Here is a 17674-nt window from a genome sequence, read left to right as displayed (position 1 = left end):
GTATTGTATTTATAAGATCAGACGCCCCTTGCGCGTGCCAAGAAGTACGTAGCGTGCGCCCGAGATTTTTCAAGGTGCACATGACCTGTGTACTCAGTCGGAGTTGCTCATCTGGGGATGTATGCGCTTAGTCATCATTCATCCCGCGGTGCCCTGTGGCGACGCAACGAAATCCGTGAGGACTTGAAGATTCCTCATTTCTATTTCTTTTTTTTTTAGGGGTACGGCTTCCAATCTATATCTGCGAATATGGGTAATGATGGTGGCAGGTAAACGCTCGCTTGCCAAAAAAGAACCATGTATCTCAGTATTAATCAGAGTATGCAGCATCCCAACCCGCCGCGAGCTTGTTCGCGAAGCCGCCCGCACCCCAAGCACGGCGCAGGTAAAAGAAGCCCAGCGCGAACTTCAAGAACATTTCTGGTCCACCTGCCCACTATCGCACAAGCCTCTGCAACGACCGATCGTCTCAGACTGTGCGGGAAATCTTTACAACAAGGACGCGATACTGCAATTCCTCCTCCCCGGCGACGAAGCCGACGGCATCAGCTCCAAGGCTGACTGCGAGGAGATCCTCGCCGGCCGAGTCAAGGGACTCCGGGACGTCGTTGAGTTAAAATTTGTCGTAGATACAGAGCGTGAAGGTCACCCAAGCGCGAGGCATGAGAAGCGGGAAGGCTGGATATGCCCTGTTACTGCGAAGCAGCTTGGCCCGGGGGTGAAGTCGGTTTATCTCGTTCCCTGCGGGCATGTGTTTTCTGAGGAGGCCATTCGCCAGTTAAAGGGAGATAAATGCTTACAGGTCGGTCACCTTGCATTCAGATCCCGTTTTCTTATAGTTATGGCTGACCTCCACTCAGTGCGATGAACCGTATGCGGAAGAAAACGTCATTACTATTCTTCCCGTCAAAGAAGACGAGAAACAGAAGCTCATCTCCAGATCTCTACGACTCGCAGAACAGGGTCTCACGCATTCACTTAAGAAGGCTCCCGGGTCCAAGAAGCGTAAGAAGAATGGAAACGTCGATATGGCCGCAAGCGCCGAGACCCAAGGCCTCAATGGGGAACTTTCTTCAAAGGCCACGCTCATTAAAGATCCATCCGCAGCAACTAGCCGAAGCAACACATCAACCCCGACTCCGTCCGTACCAAGTGGAATTAAGAATTCTGCAACTGCTATGCTAACTGCCCGGGTTTTGGAAGAAGAGAATGAGAAGAAGAAACGCCGCAAACTAACAGGTGCGAACGACAATTTGAACAGCCTCTTTACAAAAGAATCTAAAGAAGGTCGGTTCAAGAACTCTGATTTTATGACTAGGGGCTACTCTCTCCCTGCTACATCTCGAAAATGATGCGGCTTCTTCTCTTTTTACGGCGTATGGTACGGCATTTTGGGGCAATCATGATGAGTATCGAATGGCTTCTTCTTTATAACTTCCCCGGTTCTTTAGGCAAATGCGAAATCAGATGTACATATTTATATCATTCAACGGATTAACTGGTGAGGTTGCTTCTATTGTACAAAAGGTTCATCTTGCAAGATGACATAGTACAAGAACCGAGCAGTATGACGAAGATCCAGGGCAAAGATGGAAACGAATCACTCAACCAAGCCCCTCTCACGCAGCTCAGCATCGATGAGCTTCTTCCGCCCGAGCTCTTCATCCTTGTGCCACGGCTTCTGTTTCTTCACGAAGACCTTAACGTTTGGTAGACTCTGGAGACTATCATCGCCGACAAGATGATCTGCCAGTTTCTTGGGTTTGGGCTTCAGCTCAGTCTTGATGTGGTCGATAACCTGTCCAACGGAGGATATTGAGTGAAGGATGGGGTCAGGGAAGTATTGACCGGTCAGCTGGGAGAATCTTTTCAGGAACTGCAGCGTAGCAAAGTCAGCACGAAGGAAATGTTAAAAAAGGTGGTGGGACATTTACAGCAAACTTTGTGACCGGATCGTTCAAGGACAAAGCCAGAAAGCCCCTATCCTTGGCATACTTGTACCCAAAGAACGGGATACTTCTCGGCTCTTGAGCTGAATCTCGGTCCTGGGTGTCTTCCAGCTCCGCCGCTTCGGCATCCTCCGCGGCCGCATTTGCTTCCGGAGCCGCCTGCTGAGCTCCACCAATCTGTTCAAATATATAGATGAGAGCGTCCTCCGTTTCCTTGTCCGGATAAACCAGGGCTGAATCCCATTCGGTATTCGACTTCGGCTGGATCTTGCAGTTCCAGATCAATTTGAAAACGGGCTTTTCGTGTTCGGCGACATCACAAATGCTAGTGAGCGGTTTCTTCAGCAGATGCATCAAGCAGAGTTCGACAGCTGTCTGGTGAGCAGCCAGAGATACGTGTCCGAGCTTCGTGAGCCGACGGTTGGAGGAAAAGCTGCGTTTGATATTAGCAATTGAGAAAGACATAGGCAGATATCCACTATGATCAACGAAACCGCGGCCAAAAGGACAAACAAGGACGTACGAATTGTATGCATCAGCCTCACTGGGAGGCAGGTCACTCCATCGCCCCAGATGTCCAACACGCTGAAGACCTTCCCAAGTCGTCGCAGGTTCGTAAGGCGTCTCCTCAGGGAGGGCGTCCTCAACCACAGCATTTTCCGTCCCCGCAGCCCTGGTCACTTCCGCAGACTCATCCTCCTGTGGTGCCGATTGGCCTCTCTTAAACTTCTTTTCAAAAACACCCTCCCCTCCATATGGATCTTTCAGGCCCGGCGGGTTATCAGTGCCCCAGAGCTTTCGGCGCACACGTTCGGTAATCGGGGTTGCGTCGGACGCATTGCGCAGAAATTGGCGGGCGACAAAGGGGCGTGGTCGTGCTTCTTGCCGGCAGACAGAGCAGACGTACAAGAATCGCGACCCCTGAAGTCGGATGACGTCCAGGTTTACCTGTCGCAAGGAGGTACGCATGGTTGGGATGTTGGAAATATTGCCCTGCACCTCCCAACGCTCATGAAAAGTTTGGGGAAGCCGATCCGCGTAACACGTGACGCGGCGAGGGCTTGGCGGTCAATGCACCAGCAGTCTTTTGAGTCGCCAATTGATGGGAAATGGGCCAGATTAAGTCAAAGGGAAAAATTGTAGAGATAAATACTTATTTTCAGGTATTCTACGCTAAAAAAGGTTATGGAGAGAGTGGTGGACACATCTTACTCCCGAACAAACATCCCAGCCATTCCCATACCAGTTCCGATACACATGCTAACAACGCCCACTTCCTGGCCAGTGCGCTCGAGTTCGGGAAGGAGGGTCGCAAGCTGCCGAGCACCAGTGGCACCAAGAGGATGACCGATGGCAATGGCACCACCCTTCGGGTTGATCTTGGCCTCGTCGATTCCCAACTTGCGTGCACAGTAGAGAGCCTGAGAGGCGAAAGCCTCGTTGAGCTCCCAGATACCAACATTTGAGACATCCACATCGAGGAGCTGAAGTAACTTGGGGATGGCAACCGCGGGGCCCACTCCCATCTCATCAGGGGCGCATCCCGCAACAGCGGTGCCGACCCAGCGGGCCTTGATTGATGCAGTAAGTCCCAGTTTCGTCGCAGTAGAACGACGCATTAACAGAGTGGCAGCAGCGCCATCGCTCACCTGAGAGCTGTTTCCGGCAGTGCTAGAACCAGTTGCAGAAAAGGCGGGCTTCAAAGAAGCCATCTTCTCAACAGAAATATTTGGGCGGACACCATCATCCTTCGACACAGTAATCTCTTGAGGCGGGGTGTCGGTGTTCTCTGTGTCATAATGCAGAGTCTTCACCGGGACAATTTCCGAGTTGAACAGGCCCGCGTTTTGCGCAGCCGTCGCCTTGGCGTGAGAGCCGGCAGCGAAGGCATCTTGGTCCTCCCTGCTGATACCATACCGAGATGCAACGTTCTCAGAGGTAATGCCCATAGGCATAATGCAATCCCTGGAGTCTTTCGAAGGTGATTCCTTGAGCTCGGGCCATAGAACCGTAGGTATAGCGCGAGAACCATAGTTCCGCGTCATGGATTCCATTCCCCCACCGACACCCACGTTGAGGGCGCCTGCGCGGATACTATTTCCGATAGTCGAGATAGCCGCTAGACCAGATGAGCATTGTCTGTTGATTGTATGGAACGGGACTGTATGAGGGAAGCCCGCGTGAATCTGGGCCATGCGACCTGCTTTAGCGCCACCAAGTTCCTGGAGCACAGATCCAATGCAGACGTCCTCAATCAGGGTGGGATCGAGATTAGGGTTCGCTTCTAACGTGGCCCGCAACACATGGGCGAGGAGCTCTTCCGGGTAGGCGTCTTTGAAGCCACCCTTCTTTGCGCGGGTTACCGGAGTGCGGAGGGATGAGAGGATAACAATATCCGATGGGGACTTTTGCAGAACCTGGCGAAGGCCACGGGGGACTGGGGAAACCATGGTGGATGTCTGGAAATCTTAATATCTAAATAACACTCGGTGTTAGTGATCCATGAAGGAATAAGTGATTGGGAGCCAGACTCACAAGGCGACCTATCCGATAAAGACATGCAGCCTCCAGGAGGATGCAGCGAAGAACGGCGACCACCCAAAACCACCTGGCGGAGGATATCGGGCGCAGCAAAATATTTGTATTTGAGCACAAGCCGTTCGATTGGATTTCTGGGGCCAGGAACCATTTTCAAGAGCCCCGGCGCCATTCCCAGCTTGCCATCAAACTGCCGGCAGTGAAGATCGGCTAAGGGCTCTTCCGCTCAAAGAAAGCCTGGGGACGTGTGGGGGTGGGCTTAACCGGCAAACCGCATCGGGAAGCAATCCAGGGCCGAATGCTTGAGCAGGCAGAGGCCCTATTCCTGGTGCATTCTGTGCAAACCGTCGACGACTGTCCCATAGGGACGCCCCAAACATTTTGGTGTCGCGAAGCCAGATCTATGGGCCGAAGACAATCGGAGCTCTCGTGGGTGGCATCCAACGCCCTTGATTATGTCAGCTGCCTCGGAAGTGGACTTTGGAAGACACTTTCCCACAGCAGAGGACGAAGAGATCAAGAGAACCTATATCGGCTAATATAGGGTTCTCAGGAGCTTTTTGCAAGTCCTGCATTGTCTCTATTTCTTCGCGATGGGGAATCTCGTATTCTATAATATACAGCCTTGACTCCGAACGCCGGATGATGTCCATAAAAATCACAGAACAATGCCTTTGGGGAAAAGCGAAGAGAACACCATTCCATCATAAATCGTGAAAGTAAGGATATGGGTCTTGAGGCCCAGCTAATACCCTGACCAAACCGAAAATGAAAGGCTCAAAAAAGTGAAAGTTATCAGGCCTTCATGATATGGTTGTAATGTCCAGGAACTTTGCGGCGGCATTTGTCACAATCAGCACGATAACCCATGGAAAACGCTAGCTTTTTGACTGCCTTAGCTCTCGAAGTAGGCTCCGTGCTATCCTGGTCTGGCAAGTCTAAGGACGATAGCCGTTCCCGCATAGCGGCAGCCTCAGCTTCCATAGTAGGTGAATGCAAAGGTGGATGAAAGACTGGGGAAGATATGTCGTATTCCATTGCCGTGTCACCAGGCGCAGTTTTGCTACTTGCCATGCCATCTCCGTTGTCGCTCGCTTGGCTCGGCAGACGTGAGCTATGCCACCACAGACCACTCCTGGATGACTCAGAGGCGGGACCGGGGATACCGCCCGTGTGAGGTATAATAGTGGGTAAATTTGTGGATCGTTGCGAAGCCGGGTGTGATGTGGCGCCGTGACATGTATTGGGGGATTGGGGGGGTTCTTTGTACGTGGCCGATGATAGAGGGCGCCTATTTCCGTCAAATATCTTGTCTGGCGATGGACTAGTGTTGTCCTTGTCCATGGGTTCGGAATCATCCCAAGAATCTATGTCCATCGAAGTGTCGAAGTCAGACCCAGAGGTCAGGGGGTTTCCTTGAAATCGGTGAGCTTTTGTGGCGTCTGTGCGGGACCGCTTGCTGAACCCGGGTTCATCTTCCGGTGATTCAACTGAAGTTAACGTTGGAGGGGGGATTCGGGGAATTGGTTCAGCGACGTTCAATCGCTGGCTGGACCGTGGGGAGCTGCGCAGAGGTAGCGGACGATGTTTCTATCAGGCTAATTGTTAGTCGCAGAGTTGATCAAAAACGCCCATTCAGGTAAGATTGAACCTTCTTTTCTCGCATAAAATCCCCATTGTAGACAGCAGCCTCTTCGTCACCTCTCTGGCGTTTCGATGACGGAAAAGACATGGAGTTCCGAGAAGAATCGAGCTGGGCAAGGAGGGACAAGAGCCCTGGAGTGCTGGACGAGAGGAGTGACGATCCACCTTTCAAGTTGGCGCGGGAAACCTTGGCAAATCCACAAAAGCCCCAGCGGCAGACAGCCTGAGGACGGCCAAAATCAGATTGGACGCATCAGGAGAAGCCAGAGCAAGGAGCTGCGATGGGGATTCAAAAGTTCTCGACGATCATCGAGCGCTGGAGATGTGCCGGCCTTCACCAAAAAGGGAAGCCACTAATTTTGGCGGGGCCGCAGGGCTGAGGCTGGTCCCAAGAACAAACAAACAGGCGCGCTCCAACAAGAGTGTCCCCCAACAATGGCCTCGGTTTCAACTAGTAATTATTCACGGTATATATATTTAATAGTAGATTATTTTTTTTTAAACTTATTACCTTTACTAGGGATATCAAGGTAAAAGAATCTAATTTTAATAGATTTAACTTTTTTTTTTAATGCCTCGTGTGGTTATATTCCTGAAACACTTTTCATGCTCTTCTTCAAAGTGTTTTATTCTCAACCAACGCAGCAACTGTTGCGGATGATGTCATACTACTTGCTCCTGGGGGTACAAGCAGAAGAACACCCAATGGTTCAAACTATCATGATAGCCCCCCAAGGTTACAAGTAGCATCTTATGCTTGGGTTTATAAACGCGTTCCAGATGGGACCTCTACATTGTAGCTTTGAGTTGTAACCCCTGCTTCTTGGGGGCTAGGCTTTGCCTTTGCACAACAACCTCTAGGTCATACCAACATCCCAGTTGTGGCGACTGCGCGGAAGGACTGCCATCGCATACGCAATCAGTTGCTTGAGGAGGTAGAAAAAGGGGCCACAAATGCCGAAGAGAGACTTAGAGTTCTCGAACTTGACGCCACTGGTATCCGCGAATTCACCATGCTCCCAGTATTCTGCCCTCGCTTGCTGAGCATTGTCTTAGACGAAGCCACCGTGTCTGAGATGGCATCGGCGCTCCGTGTACTCTATCCAAAGACATACTCACGCTTCGCAATTACCTCGCCTGGTGTTCTTCATGTTGAGAAATCTCCAAACCAAATCGATGCAGGCAATGCGTTGGAGAGCTTCAAAATCAATGCACTGGGACCTATGCTACTGATGAGGCACCTGTCACCATTTTTACCAAATAGGGGCTCACGACCATTTAGGGGGACTGTTCAAACAGCGTTTATTTTGTCGGTAGTACTACTTCATTGGATTTCCAGCTCTCTGACCCCTTTCCTCGAAGCATAGTCATACAAATTTCAGTTGTCAACTCCCAACGCAGTCGGCGGAAGAGCCAGAAGCCCTTGCAAGGTCCTCCGCGAAGGGTTCCGTTGACGGAAGACGCATTACTGGAATTGAAGCAAATTAATTATCGTCTACGGCGCCACAGGTTGCCGTGGAAATTTCGATATGCCCCCGATTTTCTCCATGAATGTTCACCAACGTGCCTAAAGGAGATCAAGAAGAATCCCGCAAGGGAAACCTCGATCTTTCCGACGTTCGAAATGTATGTTCGTAGACCTCCTTTGATAATGCGTATTAATCTTGTCAATTGTAGTACCCGCCGCCCTTTAATTTCTACGAGGAAGTTTGCCCACAAATGACTGACGGAAGCCGTTGCGGAGGCGCCCAATATCAAGCCACCTGGCCCACGAGTGAGAATTCTAGCAACGGCTGACTGCCTCTGGTTCAAATCTTTCAACCACATTGAATCAGTCGTTTATAATGGTTGTGCACTGCGACTGGTCCACCGACACTCAACAATGAAGTTCTAATGAAATCCTGAGCCCTAGATCGTCGACTCCCAATCCACCCAAACCCGGGTACCAGTCAACCCGCCGTGGATGGCTTGCTTATTTGGTGTGGCGCAGTTCCAGGGTCTTCTCTTCTCGCCCGGCATTTCAGTCAGCAATCAGAGTTGCGTGCCACTGTGTCTTAAGGTTAACATGAGTCCTCCTGCTCGTCTACGGATTGTATCGGAGTTATTTTCTTGAGGCTGATGGTCATAGGATGTCTATGTAGTAAGTGCTTGGTGACTTAGGTGCAATGTCGAGGCCGACGGGCAGTGTTGATTTACTCCGTGGTTGATATTCCTGATATTCCGTGCCAGGCGACGATACTCAACATGAGGTCGTTTACTACGAGTATTAATACTGTGTAGCTGGAAGTTCGGGGCCTTACTCGTGCGAGTCTGGGACAACGGATATGTTAATGTTTTCCAATATCATGCTGAAGATGGCTATTCAAAAATATTGGAGAGTACTATTAGTAGTGAAAGGCCTCTTGTGTTGAGGATACGAACTTCTCGGAACTCTCCCTGATGTTAGACAGAGGCATTTGCAGAACTATAGTCAATAGAACTCAAGTTTTCCATAGTTCTTCGCACTTAACCTCAGCAGGAAGTAAAAGTTCTTTTATTCATGGTCGTGCTACTCTGGATACGCACAGGCGTGGAGGAGGAACCCGTAATCACTGTCACATTGCTCACGAGCAGTCTCGTGCATGTTTGCATGTAAAATGCCCGCCAAAAAGATGCCCACGTCAAGCAAAGGCCTTAAAACAGGCGTCGAAACAGGCCTCTCAGCAAAGGCACCTGCACAGGCCTTGAAGCTCCTGGCACTGGTCATGCACTTTGACGACACCCGGGACGACGGAGGTTATTGCTCCTCCTGATGCTGCGCCTTTGGCGCCCACTCCGCCGCAGCTTGTCTATGCTTATCATGATGTCTCAGCTCCCGGATCGTGCCTCGGCATAGATGGCGGGGTCTCCAACTCAAGGCAGCATGCGATTTTTGGAGTATCCTTTTCCATCAGCTCCTCTGTTTGGAGACCAGCCGCCAGCTCGTCTTTCGACTCGACCGTGCAATGCCCTTTTACCCTCTTTATTTCCCAGGTTGTCAGGCATCGATACATGATGCCCTTTCAGATGCACCACTCTTTACACTAGACCCCCTCACTCCTTCCTCTTCTCTGTCGTAGCCAACGTTGGCCGCTGCGATGCCAGCCGCCCCCTATCCGTGGCCTATCGCCAGGGCAAGGACATCTTCGACTTAACGGTATATTGGGCACGAGTGCTCCATTTTGTGGCAGACACCCTGGCGCTTATCGAGATCCTCTCGGATCCCGCTAACCGAGCGCCGCTTGAGGCGGAGAGGACGCTCGCAGAGGACTGGTATCATCGGTCTCAGGGGGCAAACGAGGTTCATATCAATGAGCGGCCCAGTATACCAGACACACCACAGCCTCCTTTTGTGCCCTTTGTACCCTGGGGCAGGTGGAAGGGGCCGGGGCAACAACAGCCCCAGCTGGAATGGCATGATAGCACTCACCGAGCTTCCCTTCACAACGATATGTGTTCGGGCGTTGTTGCGCGACGACGACGATTCTAATCCCATTAACTGCAGCCGCACGCGTCCCGGTGACATCCAGTTCCAGCCGCTATCCACTGTGTTCAGCGGCGACTGCACCGAGTGTGGCCATTTTGTTCTTGACACATCTGACCTCGATAATGTTCAGTACAGCATCGTTGCGTTTCCCATGCACTACATGGCCGAGGTTTACTACCATGACGAGGCAATGGGCTGGGATCCTGTCGAAGACGAGCAACCTGGGAAGGAGCCTGATGTTGTACATGTCAGCCCGCGGCCTCGACTGCCATTATATATCGCCCAGTGGCTGGGTAAGTATTTCAACTGGCAGGACCACGACGCCGGCCCTGTTCTCCTTAGACTAGAGGATAGGCCGTTTGTTGATGTACCAGCCTTGGACTGTACGTTTCCATACAATACTTCCGCCTATAGGACCAGGACCATGTGCCTTTGCTGACCTGGGAATGGTAGACATCTGGCCGCCGGAGCTTGAAAATCAGGGTAGGGCATCACCGAAAAGTGTCATATATACGGCAGTTACCGGCCTATAAAACAGACTTATAACCTTCAAAATCCACCACCCTCGCTGACAATGCCTCAACCACAATACCGTCTTACTTGACCACGTCGCATAAGCTGCTACAAAAGACGAATATAGATCGTGCTATTGATAATTTGCTTCTTCTCACACAGGACACAACTCTCCACCTTGACAAGAAGACAGTTGCAAATTTTCAAAGCTGGCTTAGTTCCGTGTGCAGCTACACCGGCGGCTTGAAGAGGTGCCTGATAGCCTGGGTCCGTCCTCTGGGATATCAGCCGTTATTTTATGTATTGCATTCGCTGGAAGCACGCATCTTAATTAAGCTATATTTAGAAACCTCGCGCCTAATACAATCATCACTACTCTACCTCTAGTGAGCTCCTGGCCGCGACTGCGCTTCGCATATGCGTCGATGAGTTCGACGGAGATCTTGGTGATCCACTGCCATCAAACAGCTCTCTTTCTTGCAGAGACCGGACAGGAATAACGATAGCACCTCTGCTCATTTCTGCATGCAGCTGCTGCGCGAGTACTTTTTGGGAGACTCGGGGTGGCTCCGCAACAAAACCATCTACCCAAGTTGTGCCTTTTCGACATCCTTGCGCAGCCGTGAATTCCTAACATTGTCCTCGACTATTAGCGCTGCCCAGTTTTTCCCGCGTACACATGTTTCACGGTTGTAGGTCACCAGCGCAGAAAAGTTCCAGACCTCGACGCAGACCACCATCTCTAGCGATACCAGAAAAGTTACAGGTATAGGGACTTCTACACAATGGATAACCACCTCGACAATATTAGGGGTGAGGACGGAGACGGGTCTTAATTGTTGTCCTTCTTGCTCCGATGTGCCTAACGCAGAGGGTTGATGGATTCTGGTAAATGATTATTGGAGGAAATCATCGGTTTTGTCACTGGAATTGCAACTGCGTTGTTTTACAAGAACCACCCAGCTGCCAGGTTGTATATCAGATATGCTTGGTGGTGATCACGGTAGTAGTAAGCGGTTCCTATCCTCAATAGTGACGAGGAGGCCCCTTGCATGCAAACCACAAGATGGCCTTGCCAGAACCAGAACCCGAACCCACGGACCGCAGGTATGCGAGGAATCAGACTGCAAAGCGCTCAGCGTCTCGCAGGGTGTCGGCAGGATAACCGAGTTCCTGCGCGAAACCGCACCAGGAAGCGAGACGTCCCTTTGGGAGAAACAGGTGAAGGAGGTAGAGAGGAACACCTGCAGAGACCTCCGCGCGCGGAGGACTCCGGCTTCAACTGAGGCAAGCAAACCCTGCATCGGCATAAGCGTCATGGCTGAGAGCAAGGCCCGGGCTGTACTTCACCAGTTTCTCTACGAACCATTCCAGCACGCTTCAATATCGAGAAACTGGAGAGACAGACCCGCCACTGCCTGTTCCAGGCACAGCAATCACTAGCGCCAGGCAGCAGCAGCAGGAGCATGAAGATTGCATCGATAAAAGTTTCAACTATCCTCCCTCAGCTGAACCAGGAGTGTCCACTGGGCCCTGTGCAATCATTCTCCCTCGCGGCGAAGAACACTGGCTGCAGGTAAAGAGCTCCATAACAAAATGGATGGCCGGCGGACCACTGACAGGCTTGTAATACCGGTCATCCTCCCACTGCCAGTGCTGCTTCTCGTATTATGAGACACATTGGCTTCGTATTTATTGCAATTCCCATTGGCCTCCACACAAGCCCAGACTCTGCATTTCTCACTCCGAGACTCAAATCAACGCCCATCATTGCTCCCCAAAGCGACGTTCGCACATGGCTTCGTTCGAAGATGTCAAAGGGCGGGATCCGCCACACAGTATCATACCGTTGCGAAAATACGAACTGGGGAAACCAAAATGCCCGTGGCCAAATTCCTTTTGCTCCTTTCAAGTTGTGTGGAAACCCTTCAAAATGATTGGGCGACCCACTAGAAATGCATTTTTTGCCCGTTATGATCTCGGTTGCTTCTGAAAAAGTCGCGGAGGAAGCCAGAGATCCCTCTCTTCCCAACGACAACACTGACTGTCCTTGGACTTACCTCCTGTCTTCTCGCTTGGAGTTAATTGCATTTTACTCTCTATTCACTCACCGAGGCCAAGTGGTGTTGCTGTTCTGAAACTCCTCTCGGCCATCTCTGTTCTTCGTCAAGACCCCACTTTGTCTTTACGAACTGCTTCAATCGCGACGATGCCTCTTGTCAATACCACTGAAATCAACGAGGACACTCGCGGTGAGTTTTACCTCGTCGACGCTTCAATATTTGCTGCTGATGGATTTATCCCTCAGTCCTCGGCTACGATCCCTTGCTATCTCCTCAATTCCTTCAGTCCGAGGTCCCAGCTGTGAGTCACTCCTGTGCTGAACGCACCCTGCCATCTTGGGTGGAAGAAACTTATTTAGTGACAAAAAATGACTTAGCCTGATCATGCCATCGCGACTGTCCGCTCCGGCCGTGCCCAGGCGATCGAAATCATCGAACAACGCGATGACCGCCTCCTAGTAATCGTCGGCCCATGCTCTATCCACGACCCCGAGACAGCAATTGAGTATGCCAACCGTCTTAAAGAGCTCTCTGGACGTCTTTCTGCAGACCTTTGCGTCATAATGCGCGCCTATCTCGAGAAACCCCGCACAACGGTTGGATGGAAAGGACTTATCAACGATCCGGATATCGACGAGTCCTACAACATCAACAAGGGCCTCCGCGTTTCCCGTAAACTCTACGCCGACCTCACAGGAATGGGTATGCCCATCGCAAGTGAAATGCTTGACACAATCTCCCCGCAATACCTAGCCGACCTTATTTCCCTGGGTGCCATCGGAGCCCGAACAACCGAGTCGCAATTGCACCGCGAGCTAGCCTCCGGCCTCAGTTTCCCCATTGGCTACAAGAACGGTACAGATGGCAACCTTAACGTTGCAATTGACGCCATCGGCGCTGCTGCCCATCCCCACCGCTTCTTAGGTGTAACGAAACAGGGACTTGCAGCCATTACGAAGACCTCGGGTAACGAGCACGGCTTTGTGATTCTCCGCGGAGGAAATAAGGGTACAAACTACGACCGTGAGAGTATTCAGGGTGCCCGTGATGCTCTGCGCGGGAAAAAGCAGCGTGAGGTAGTCATGGTCGACTGTTCGCACGGCAACTCGAAGAAAAACCACCGCAACCAGCCTCTTGTTGCTAAGGAGGTCGGCGACCAGCTCCGCGAGGGCCAAGATGCCATCATCGGTGTCATGATTGAATCTAACATCAACGAGGGCAACCAGAAGGTTCCTCCCGAGGGTCCCTCAGGGCTTGCTAAGGGGGTCAGTATCACCGACGCCTGCATCGATTGGGAGACCACCGTTACCGTCTTGGAGGATCTGGCGGACGCCGTCCGTGCCAGACGGGCTGCTATCAAGTCAAAAAGCGCGAATGGAACTCCTACTCAATAAACTGAGGTCAAGTTCTCATTTGCTTTTTGATGACTTGGTGCATTTTTGATCTAGATACCAGAGCCAGAGTGTTTTAACTTTTTTTTGAACTATCTACGCCCGCAGCTTGCTAATTACGTGCGCGCACTTCAGTGTCTGCTGATGTGGGTGGCCGCAAAAGTTTAGAGTATTTCGGCTCAGAGATGAATTTTATGATCGCTTCTTATGGATGCTTGCAAACCTGATATCACGGATGCGAGAGAAGTCGGTTCGGCGCCTGTATCGTGCACCGATAGCCCTGACGGCCGCTTCCCCAAGTATGGACAAGCGCTTCTCGTCGTGCTCGTAGCACTTAATTACTGATGCCTGAAAATGTATATAAAAATCATTGGCTTTAGACCGTAACACTATATCAAGCACTCTCGCCAAAAGCCCCTGGAGATTGGCCTCATGATTGAGAAACAAGTCACTCTTGCTCACCGCCCACCCTCACTGTAACTTAAGGCACAAGGCGGTGACGAACCCACACAGCCAAGCGGAGAAAAGCAGGCATGCCAAGATTTCACCCGCCCACCCAAATTTTTCGAGATAGTCGCGGTTTTCTCTCCCTCGACCGATTCGTTGCAAACGGCTTTGCACGTCACGGTTCCAGTGTTGGGTTTGGTCGTTCATTTCGTTTCGAGTCTTGTGGATTCGTAATATATCCACTGGGAGGAGACGGAGATGGCCGATATCGAGGTATGATAATCAGAGAGCCCTATCTATCATGCTCGCAAGGTTGACAAACGTTTCTTTCTTCAATTAGGACCGGCTGCGGAGCCATGCCCAGGCCTTTGATGGGTTACTTTCATTGATCCCTGCGAAGTTTTACTATGGAGAGGATAGCAGCGTATGTCCTACTCCAACTCATTTTCGGTGTGGAGAAGATCTCATTACCGATTCACTCTCTACTTTGCACCCTTTCTTCCTGCTCGTTCTTGAGCATGGTTTTGACTCGAATATTTGTCTAGGACCAATGGAAACGGAAAAAGCAGACGAAAGAGCAGGCCCGTGAAGCCAAGCGAGCGAAACTGGACCCCGATTCTATCAAAACGGCAAAGGACGTTATGGACGAGAATGCGCGCAAGCGCAAACGCGCGGCGCAAGAGGATGATGCTGAGTCGTCTGAGGGCGATAGCGAATTGGGCTCGGAGTTGCCCAAGGAGGGGTTAAAACGGGCGGATGCGATATCGAAACAGCAGAAACAGTCTCAGAACCCCAGAAATCCGGACGGCCCTGCGGAGAATAAAGCGGAAGAAGCGGAGGCCCAGAAGAGGCTAAAGGAAGAAAAGAAGGCACAGAAGAAGCAAAATCAAAGGGAGAAAAAGAAAGCCAAAGACGCCGCTAAGAAGGCGAAGCAAGAAGATAAACGAGCCGAAGAGGCCAAGAACCCTGTGTCTGACGATGCTGGTAGTAGCAAGGATGAGCAGGGGCAGTCTCCAGATGCCGAGGACGCTGGAGAAGTTGAGGGCGAGGAATACGCAGGCAACGAAGAGCTCTCCCTTGAGTTCCATACAGAAGATCATTCCATTTCCTCAGCTCCGGATTCTCCAGGATTCGATATCTCAAATCCGCAATCGGGCAGTTCCTCAATATCGTCCATCGTCCCTCCTTCTGCTCCCAATGACGCCACCAAAACTTCATTACCCGAATCAAAACCCCTCAAAGCCACACCCGAAGAGTTGAGGCAACGGCTACAGAAGCGCCTGGATGAGCTGCGGGCAGCCCGCCATGCGGATGGCCTTAACGGTAAGCCTGCTCGCAACCGGCAAGAGTTGATCGAAGCTCGACGACAAAAAGCGGAACAACGCAAGGCACATAAGAAGCAACTGCGCCAAAAGGCCAAGGAAGAAGAACAACGGATAAAAGATGAAGCTATGGCCCGGCGATTCTCTCCCGGAGGCTCAGGTTCGCTCCTCGCTTCCCCGCGATCCCCCGCCGACTCAGTGGGCTCGGGGAGCTACGGGTTCGGCCGCGTCCTCTTCTCCGATGGCCAAGTCGCCGACCCTACCCTGTCAAGCGTGCGCGAGAAACCCAAGAGCAGCGGGCCTCGTGACCCCGCTTCTGCTCTCAAAGCGGCCGAGGCTAAGCAAGCACGACTCAAAGACATGGACGAGAAGAAACGCGCCGATATCGAAGAGAAAGACATGTGGCTCAATGCCAAGAAACGTGCACACGGTGAACGAGTCCGGGACGACACCTCGCTTCTAAAGAAAGCGTTGAAGCGCAAGGAATCTGCAAAGAAGAGGTCCGAGCGGGAGTGGAAGGAACGACTCGATACCGTCAAGAAGGGCAAGGACATGAAACAGCAGAAACGCGAAGAGAACCTTCGCAAACGACGCGAAGAGAAGGGTAAGGGTGGACGCAAAACATCTGGGGGAGGACCGAAGGGGAAACCCCGGCCTGGGTTTGAGGGTAGCTTCAAGGCAAAGGTTGGAGGAGGAAAGAAGAAATAAATGCAGCAGTTTGGCAGGGTACTATATCTAATGATGAATATGTATACCTTATCTGTGACGAGCAGAAGCCCTTTCTCCAAGAAGGGGTCTGGAGCTGGATTGGCGCGGAACCTAAAAGTCGAGGGGACTTGGTGTCTTGGTATATTGTCTCTATGGGGGTTCTTGTCTATTTGTGTGCACATATGGCATTATAGCGATTTGTTGATACAATGCAAGGAGTTCTTCTCGAAGGCAACTTTTCCTCCCAATCTGATAACTTTGACGGCTGGGGGCGTACCTAGACTAGGGTCTCTGATTCTTGTGAGTTTACTGGCAAGGAGTTTTGCTTTCTGCAATCCGCCGTGCCCTACTCGAATGAGAACTAAACAAAGGAATTATACAGCTCAGTGAATTTCATAAGCAATATGAAAACACGAGACCTCTGCTAACATCAAAAACACAGCAAAGAAACGGGTGTGGACCCGCGGCTTTCGAGATCGCTACGGTTCCGTCGAGTACAAAGTAGCAAGGAAGCAAAAGGCTAGAGGCAAGGTAAGTTATTTACAAGGTAGGAAGATGAAGGCCTTGGTGCACGAGGAGTGCCCTGGTGAATCATCTGATGGGAAGGCTGGCTTTTGTCCGAAGGACTCCTCTCCTTAATATCGTCTATAAAATCAGTGAATTGGTTTATCGGTAAGGAGCATCAGCTCTGGCAGCGGCAGCGATTTCAGGCTCCCACTTGTCACCATTAGCAAGGAGCTTCTCCTTGTTGTAGAGCAGCTCCTCGCGGGTCTCTGTAGCGTATTCTGCGTTGGCAGCTACAGTATCATGTTAGTGACTATCCAGAATAAACTATAGGTTGAACAAACGTACTTTCAACAATAGCATCAACTGGACAGCTCTCCTGGCAGTAGCCGCAATAGATGCACTTGGTCATATCAATATCATAACGAGTCGTTCGGCGACTTCCGTCCACACGTTCCTCAGCTTCGATGGTGATGGCCTGAGCGGGGCAGATAGCCTCGCATAGTTTGCATGCAATGCAGCGCTCCTCACCGGTGGGATAGCGGCGTAGAGCGTGTTCACCTCGGAAACGAGGGGAGATCGGGCCTTTTTCGAAGGGGTAGAAGATGGTGTAACTAGTAACGGGTGGCGTTAGCAGCCGTCCCCAGAGCCAAAATACCAAGGGCGCTTGACAGGAAGGTTCATATGATATATTCATTGCGCAGTCACGTTTCATGTGCTATTCAATATTCGAAATGCGTGGGAGACTTACGGTGGCCGGAAGAACTGCTCCAAAACAACGTACATGCCCCGGAAGATCTCGGCCATGAGGAAGTATTTGCTGGCCTTGTCGAGTGAAGATTCTGGATCTTGATCCCATCGCCTCGGAGGAGGAATACGAAAACCGGACGGCGGAGGCCCAGCGGGTGTGGCTGCCCGGCTCACCGAAGACGAGAAGTTTGCGGTCGAAACGAAGGAGGACTGGGACACCACGGATGGGAAAGGCCGTCGATAGGCGAGAAACATCGCCGCGGATCTGGAGGAAGCCATCAGGAGATGGAGGAGAGGCCGGAGAGCGAAGAGGCGGGTGAGGGGAGATCAATTGAGAGGA

The 17674-nt window shown here is 51.4% G+C and overlaps 10 protein-coding genes across 10 annotated transcripts; 6 read left to right on the top strand and 4 right to left on the bottom strand.

Moving 5' to 3' along the window:
• Nucleotides 1-249: 249 nt before the first annotated feature.
• BJX67DRAFT_386231 (uncharacterized protein) lies at nucleotides 250-1352 on the top strand (the record flags this gene model as incomplete). Its single annotated transcript, XM_071034026.1, has 3 exons — nucleotides 250-269; nucleotides 328-802; nucleotides 861-1352. 3 exons carry the CDS (start codon nucleotides 250-252, stop codon nucleotides 1350-1352), a joined length of 987 nt encoding a protein of 328 aa, XP_070880803.1.
• Nucleotides 1353-1600: 248 nt separating this feature from the next.
• Nucleotides 1601-2918, bottom strand: BJX67DRAFT_386230 (mitochondrial 54S ribosomal mL50 protein; the record flags this gene model as incomplete). Its single annotated transcript, XM_071034025.1, has 3 exons — nucleotides 1601-1876; nucleotides 1935-2382; nucleotides 2473-2918. The coding sequence occupies 3 exons, from the start codon at nucleotides 2916-2918 to the stop codon at nucleotides 1601-1603; spliced, it is 1170 nt and encodes a 389-aa protein (XP_070880802.1).
• Nucleotides 2919-3093: 175 nt separating this feature from the next.
• BJX67DRAFT_367778 (thiolase family protein) lies at nucleotides 3094-4878 on the bottom strand. The gene is made up of 2 exons (XM_071030560.1): nucleotides 4485-4878; nucleotides 3094-4424 (listed from the first exon to the last, which is right to left on the bottom strand). Exon 2 carries the CDS (start codon nucleotides 4397-4399, stop codon nucleotides 3158-3160), a length of 1242 nt encoding a protein of 413 aa, XP_070880801.1. The 5' UTR covers nucleotides 4400-4424; nucleotides 4485-4878; the 3' UTR covers nucleotides 3094-3157.
• Nucleotides 4879-5020: 142 nt separating this feature from the next.
• Nucleotides 5021-6539, bottom strand: BJX67DRAFT_367776 (uncharacterized protein). Its single transcript, XM_071030559.1, has 2 exons — nucleotides 6139-6539; nucleotides 5021-6077 (listed from the first exon to the last, which is right to left on the bottom strand). The coding sequence occupies exons 1-2, from the start codon at nucleotides 6217-6219 to the stop codon at nucleotides 5283-5285; spliced, it is 876 nt and encodes a 291-aa protein (XP_070880800.1). The 5' UTR covers nucleotides 6220-6539; the 3' UTR covers nucleotides 5021-5282.
• Nucleotides 6540-6820: 281 nt separating this feature from the next.
• On the top strand, nucleotides 6821-7808 carry BJX67DRAFT_367775 (uncharacterized protein). The gene has a single exon (XM_071030558.1). It carries the CDS (start codon nucleotides 7145-7147, stop codon nucleotides 7496-7498), a length of 354 nt encoding a protein of 117 aa, XP_070880799.1. The 5' UTR covers nucleotides 6821-7144; the 3' UTR covers nucleotides 7499-7808.
• Nucleotides 7809-9329: 1521 nt separating this feature from the next.
• On the top strand, nucleotides 9330-10389 carry BJX67DRAFT_325582 (uncharacterized protein). Its single transcript, XM_071027405.1, has 2 exons — nucleotides 9330-10019; nucleotides 10090-10389. The coding sequence occupies exons 1-2, from the start codon at nucleotides 9461-9463 to the stop codon at nucleotides 10167-10169; spliced, it is 639 nt and encodes a 212-aa protein (XP_070880798.1). The 5' UTR covers nucleotides 9330-9460; the 3' UTR covers nucleotides 10170-10389.
• Nucleotides 10390-10960: 571 nt separating this feature from the next.
• On the top strand, nucleotides 10961-11706 carry BJX67DRAFT_325584 (uncharacterized protein). Its single transcript, XM_071027406.1, has one exon. The coding sequence runs from the start codon at nucleotides 11134-11136 to the stop codon at nucleotides 11590-11592; it is 459 nt and encodes a 152-aa protein (XP_070880797.1). The 5' UTR covers nucleotides 10961-11133; the 3' UTR covers nucleotides 11593-11706.
• Nucleotides 11707-12222: 516 nt separating this feature from the next.
• Nucleotides 12223-13701, top strand: BJX67DRAFT_325594 (3-deoxy-7-phosphoheptulonate synthase). Its single transcript, XM_071027407.1, has 3 exons — nucleotides 12223-12401; nucleotides 12458-12513; nucleotides 12590-13701. The coding sequence occupies exons 1-3, from the start codon at nucleotides 12359-12361 to the stop codon at nucleotides 13604-13606; spliced, it is 1116 nt and encodes a 371-aa protein (XP_070880796.1). The 5' UTR covers nucleotides 12223-12358; the 3' UTR covers nucleotides 13607-13701.
• A 465-nt stretch (nucleotides 13702-14166) lies between these two features.
• On the top strand, nucleotides 14167-16489 carry BJX67DRAFT_325493 (putative 60S ribosome biogenesis protein Rrp14). The gene is made up of 3 exons (XM_071027403.1): nucleotides 14167-14323; nucleotides 14391-14474; nucleotides 14596-16489. The coding sequence occupies exons 1-3, from the start codon at nucleotides 14309-14311 to the stop codon at nucleotides 16078-16080; spliced, it is 1584 nt and encodes a 527-aa protein (XP_070880795.1). The 5' UTR covers nucleotides 14167-14308; the 3' UTR covers nucleotides 16081-16489.
• A 257-nt stretch (nucleotides 16490-16746) lies between these two features.
• On the bottom strand, nucleotides 16747-17613 carry BJX67DRAFT_375741 (NuoI/complex I 23 kDa subunit family protein; the record flags this gene model as incomplete). Its single annotated transcript, XM_071031743.1, has 3 exons — nucleotides 16747-16877; nucleotides 16933-17198; nucleotides 17336-17613. 3 exons carry the CDS (start codon nucleotides 17611-17613, stop codon nucleotides 16747-16749), a joined length of 675 nt encoding a protein of 224 aa, XP_070880794.1.
• Nucleotides 17614-17674: the final 61 nt, after the last annotated feature.

The sequence above is a fragment of the Aspergillus lucknowensis genome (genome assembly GCF_044049455.1).
Source record: "Aspergillus lucknowensis strain CBS 449.75 chromosome Unknown BJX67scaffold_81, whole genome shotgun sequence".
Classification (NCBI taxonomy): Eukaryota; Fungi; Ascomycota; class Eurotiomycetes; order Eurotiales; family Aspergillaceae; genus Aspergillus; species Aspergillus lucknowensis.
This window is presented reverse-complemented; position numbering and strand designations above follow the sequence as displayed.